Source organism: Heptranchias perlo, chromosome 14 (assembly GCF_035084215.1).
Source record: "Heptranchias perlo isolate sHepPer1 chromosome 14, sHepPer1.hap1, whole genome shotgun sequence".
Lineage (NCBI taxonomy): Eukaryota > Metazoa > Chordata > Chondrichthyes > Hexanchiformes > Hexanchidae > Heptranchias > Heptranchias perlo.
In genome coordinates this window covers 59,652,181-59,658,180 of record NC_090338.1, presented here as the reverse complement: position 1 = coordinate 59,658,180, position 6,000 = coordinate 59,652,181, and the positions used below count along the sequence as shown (strand labels likewise).

Below are 6,000 nucleotides of genomic sequence, written 5' to 3'. Positions count from 1 at the left end.
AAAGAGTTAATGGCTTTTAAGTAAGTACAGAGCCAGGGAAAGGGGAGGAAGGAGTGGAGGGGAGGAAAGAACAAAAGGTAAGGTCTGTGATAGGGTAGAGGGCAAGAGTGATTAAATGACAAAAGGGATGATGGTGTAAGGCATTACCATCCTCCTTGCTTTGCACCAACATCCCTTTTGTCATTTAATCACTCCTGCCCTCCACCCTATCACAGACCTTCCCCTGGTTCTGTACTTGCTTAAAAACTTTAACATCTTCCTGTTCTGACAAAAGGTCTTGGACCTGAAACATTAACTCTCTTTCTTTCTCCACAGATGCTGCCTGACTTGCTGAGCCTCTCCAGCATTTTCTGTTTTTAAGTCATAGTCAACATGTCAGTGAAAATTACTTGATGAGAAAGTTTCAAGGTGCTTTTATGTTCATGGTTCTCCCAATGTCTTCTATAATTGAAATGTAAAAGAGGTCAACTCACCTTGTTCCAGCAACAGCATATTGTGGGTCTTATGAAATACCGTTGGATTTGCCAGCACTGCTTCTGGTTGACATCTAATGCAAACGGTGCATAGTGGGAATATAAATAGAGCAGAATGGCAGGACGAAGCTGTATGGGCCTGCTCTGCTAAAATAACAAATTAAAAGCACCTTCGAACACTTCGGGACTCAGGCAGCGAACTAGGGCTTTCAGCCTTGTACATGTTTTGCAATAATATGGGTTTAATGTGGCTCTTGTATATTTTTGTCTGGGTGAGTAACAGCCTCTTTGTTAACCAGCTGTTCAGCTGCACTCATGGCCCCCTGCAGAAGCTGTAATAAACTGAACCAAACCAAGTATTAATGACAATAAATCGTGATGTTGATAATGAAACTAGCATTAATTGTGTTAGCTACATGACCTAACTAAGAGTATACAGTTCAACATAATGTGTTGTTTGTGCTTGCAGGAGGAGGACTTGGACAACTCACTGAAATAACATGCAGACTGCACTGACCTCCAGTATACAGTAGAGTCTATTTATTATACAGTGTATTTACAGTTATACAGTGCAAATGGTTTAGCCTGGTGTATCATGTATAGCATATATCCCGGTAATCCATCAGCAAAACAAATCTATATTACTGTAGTTTATGTCACATAATGCCACACGACTTCAGTTCCTACATCACTACCATTTTTATTACTCTTTCATTTATGTCACATCACCTCAGCCCCACTCAGTGCATCCATCGTCACTCAGTAAAAAGTAAAAAATAATTAAAAATAGCATGCTACACATTATAAAGAATAGCAAACATCTGGCAGTCAATTAATTTCATCTTGAGGTTCTAGCAATGTTGATAAACCAGTCTTGCTTCACTCTCATGGTTTATGGAACCATCAGAACCTGCTTGATTGAATTACTGTTTACAGCTCACAGCGAGCCATCTCCTAGAAACTACTGGATGATTTTGGAAAGCGGTGTGGTATTGATGTTCTGACCCTTGCTGTCCACAGAACAATTAGGAAATACTATATCATATAGTCACAAGACATGCCAAAGACAGCGAGACATTCAAGAACAGGTCACCATCAACTTGCATCTGGCTCTCTGAATCCAAAAGCTGTCACCTGGAAATGGGGCACAAGGATCTCAATGGATTCCATTTCAGAATCCCAGATTCAATACTTCTATTAACAAAAGTACAATCAACTCCAGATGGAGGCTCTGGATCCTAGCTCAGAATTCCAATGCAGCAAAACTTTCCTCTCATTGAACCAAATCTCTGACACTCTTCCACTTTACGGATTTTCAATCTAACAAACCTCTTCTACAAATACTCCCACTGTACAGAATGTTAACGTGTCAAGCCTCTTCCCATCTCTCCTACTGCGTACAATTCCAAGGGAACAAACCCCCTTCTCATTCACTCCCACTTTACTGATTTCCAACAAACCAAAGCCACTTTCTATTCACTTCCACTATATAGAACACCAAAGGAACAATGCCCTTCCTGTTTACCCTCAATGTTTATAACTCCAATGCAACAAACCCCTTCACATTAATTCCCATTGTACCAAATGCCAATGGATCAAATCTTTACCCATTTTCCCCCATTGTGTAGGATGATAGTTAAGCACACTGTTCCTGTTCACTCCCGCAATGTGAAATTTCTGATCCAAATATAAAATATTCTCCAGTTGCATAGTTTTTAATTATCAGTCTCTAAATACAATGAATCTACTATCAAATAATGTCTAAAGACAGCAACACATTTTAGGAGTCTAATTACTTTTGCGTAAAATATATTTTTCCTGTATTTTCTGCGATAGGTGCTTAGGTTGAATCACTGAGTGAATGATTCATCAGGTTGCAGTACAAAGATTTGCAAACTTACCGTTCTCATCTTCAGCTCATAAGAGTTCCTGATTCCTGAATAATCATAGTCCAAGTATAAAATACCTTACCAACCTTTTTCTGTATCAGGATTCAACTGGACCGAAAACCAAAGCCATTTGAATCGATCGTAGGTTCATGACTTGCAATGGCTGTAAGTCATGGGTCTTCACAGTCACTTCCAGGTGAAAGGCTAAATAACTTTCTGCAGTGAAAGGTTTTTTAAATCAATTTGTTGAAGTTAAAATGAATGTGGAGTTGGATCCTTTGCTCTCCTCTCACATAACATGAAGGGACAAGAAATGTTACGAAGTGCACAAAAGGAAAAAGAAAGGAACAACCCAAAGAAAAATATTGATTAGTGCAAACCTAAAGGTAGATTAATGTTTTCCTGGAGACGTTTTGGTAAAACTTCAACTTCAACTTGAATACTTGTTTCTATTGGTGAAATGGTCATGTAACACTGAGCAAGACTACTTAAGTCTAGTCTCTCATTGACTGCCCTAAACACTGCTGTGCTGTGCTGATGCCTGCATTCCCCTAGACCTGCTAAAGACACAGGGCCCATAGCTCCTATTTACACGGTGTGGCTCCAGTGATTTAGCAGTTTCCCTGCTTCAAGCGAGACTCAAATCAGTGATGTGCTGAAGGCAGATGGAAAGACTTGTTGCACTCTGCACGGCTTTGTCCCCACGTGTTCCAGTTCATGCAGACTCAGTACTGCTGGCAGTGCCTGTGGCCTTCTTCTTAGTGCGCAACTTAACACTCTTTGATTGTGGCTGGAAAACAGATATTAAAAGGCAACTAATTAGATGAGCTTTTCAGGAGTTGCCCACATGCACAATGAACCTACTGCATTACCATGTCCCCAACAGGAGAAGAGCTTCACACTGCACCACCCGGTCCCCATCAGATAGAGGAGACCGACCGGCTGTACCATTCACTGTTGGCCTCAGCATTGCTATGTTCAGGAGGAGTAAAATTAACCAGTGCATCCACTTCCTGAGTGCTATTCACCAATACCAGGACTCCTAGCTCCTGTTTTTTGACAAAATGTTCCTGTGTACTCCTAGGTAGCAGTAAGCACCTGTGTAGGTTCCATTTTATTATCAAAAGCAAAATCTACCCCAAAAAATTGAAAACATTGCAATTTTGTTACGTAATAAAATACTTTCTGCTTACCAGCTGGTTATTACTCGTAGTTAATTTGGACTGAGAAAACAACTACCCTTACGTATATGCATAGCCTACCACTCCAGCAACCTTCAATCTTATTCCTAACTAGATATCCATCTAGTCTTTTTTAAAGGTGTTAATCAACAGCATTAACTGCTTCGACTGGGTGTTTATTCTACAGATCTTCTATTCTGGACAGAAAAAAAAACTCCTTCAACTCTCAATATTTGCTTCAGACTTGTTAATTTCATACTCATATCCTCTGGTTCTGCACTCAGAAACCAAATAAAATAACTGGCTTACATCTATATTATCTACTTCACTGAGCATGTTAAAAATCTGCATTATAGTCCCTCTCAATCCTCTTTTTTCTCTACCTTCAGTCTATGATTCTATCTTCATTTCTTTGAGTCCCATTCCTAGAATCATCCTTTTCATTCTTCTCTGAATCCTTTCTAATACATCAATGTCCTGTTGGGACAAGGTGCCCAAAATAGCACACAGTATTCCAAATGTGGCCTCACAAATGATCCACACAAAGTTAGAATACATTGTTTCTACTAATAACCAAATACCCTTGAGATGCATCCCATTACACTATAGGTTAAAAATTGTGATTTAGTGTGCCCGACAAAGAGCTTTACATGATGGGAGCACCAATTTGGAAGCCATGTGGAAGTCACCTTGCCTAATTCACAGCCTGCAAAAAGTTCTGTCTATCTGTTTTAAACTTGTGCCGGCTGCGACTTTGACATGCCCAATTTCCCAATACGCATGCCTGTCGAGCAAGGGTCTGCACGGGGAGCAGTAAATTGTAAAATTTAGTCCTATTAACCTTGCTAACAACAACTTCCCATTGACTGCAAGCTTTCATTCAATGGTCAATAATCACACTTCTTTTCTATTTTTGCTAATCAACATCCCTTCATCTGGACACATTTTATGTTCCCTTTACATTTATTTGCCTGCAATAAAGTCCATTTGCCATTCCTTAACTCATGTGCTTGATTGGAACAGATCCCGTTGAATGCTAACAGTTTCCCTTATACTCGTCACTTGACCACATCACTTGGTATCATCTACAAAATGAACCTTCCACCAAATTACTGTTGAACAGTGTGATCAGCAGAGGACACAGAATAGACCCCTGCAGAATTCCAATGTTCACTGCCTCCTCATCAATTTAGCAATTTCAATTAACATTTATCATCACTTTCTGCTTTCCATTATTAGTCAGTTTGCAATCAAATTTGTCATTAATTACATGAGTCTCAAATCTTCTTTATATGCTGGATATGTGGAACTTCATTAAATGTCTATCCAAATAGAGGAGATGAGGAGAATTCTTTTCTCTCAGGGGGGTCATGAGTCTGTGGAACTCCCTTCCCCAGAGAGCGGTGGAGGCAGGGTCATTGAATATTTTTAAGGCTTAGTTAGATAGATTCCTGATTAACAAGGGAGTCAAAGGTTTTAGTAGGTAGACGGGAAAGTAGGGTTGACGTCACAATCAGATCAGCCATGATCTTATCAAATTACAGAGCAGGCTCGAGGGGCCAAATGGCCTACTCCTGCTCTTAATTCGTATGTTCGTATGTATGTAAATGGATTCAAATCTATATAGATTATGGGGTGGAAATTGCTTTAGTGGACGCCGCGCATGGAGCACATGCCCCAACCGCTTGTGCCTCCACTGACAGCTCACCCATTTTAAAAAGCTGAATTTCAGGCCGCTTGCCTCGCCAGCAGCGGCTCGCAGATAAGTTCCGGGGACTGGGGTGGGGGAGCAGCAATGGGGCAGGAGGGGGGGCAATCAGGATACTGTTTAGTTAGGGGAGTACTGTTGTTCCTCCTGGCTCCACAGGAATATTTTTTGAAAAATCTTTTAAATAAACAGCGTTTTGGTGCAGCCGCTGCTTAGGTCGCAGCAACCACTGGAGAATCCTGAGCGAGGCTGGTCCGCCTCCTGCAGCCGCTTTGCAATGTCCAATTCGGTAGAGAGGGCCTGAAACACGCATTAGGCCCTTCATTTATATGTGTAAGTGATCTTACAACACCAGGTTATAGTCCAACAGTTCTATTTGAAAATCACAAGCTTTCAGAGCTTTCCTCCTTCGTCAGGTGTGTGAAGGTTTCCATAAAAACACCGCATATATAGTCATAGAACAATGTCTGGTGATTACAGATAATCTTTCCAACTGCCCATTATCACACCTCTGCATGGATGGTGTTCAGACAGGGCAACATTACACCCCAGACCACTGAATATGCAAGCGGTCAGATTACAAAGACAGAGAGAGAGAGAGAGAGAGAAAGAATGGCCAGTTTCTCTTTGTCTCTCTCTCTCTCTTTGTAATCTGACCGCTTGCGTATTCAGTGGTCTGGGGTGTAATGTTCCCCTGTCTGAACACCATCCATGCAGAGGTGTGATAACGGGCAGTTGGAAAGATTATC

The 6,000-nt window shown here is 41.0% G+C and overlaps 1 protein-coding gene across 1 annotated transcript in view; it reads right to left on the bottom strand.

Moving 5' to 3' along the window:
- Positions 1-342: 342 nt before the first annotated feature.
- LOC137332166 (receptor expression-enhancing protein 2-like) overlaps positions 343-6,000 on the bottom strand; it is a 103,882-nt gene continuing 98,224 nt past the window's right edge. Inside the window, exon 8 of the mRNA XM_067995872.1 lies at positions 343-3,152. Within this exon, the coding sequence (XP_067851973.1) occupies positions 3,078-3,152 (75 nt within the window). The 3' untranslated portion in view covers positions 343-3,077. The remainder of the gene's footprint in view (positions 3,153-6,000) is intronic.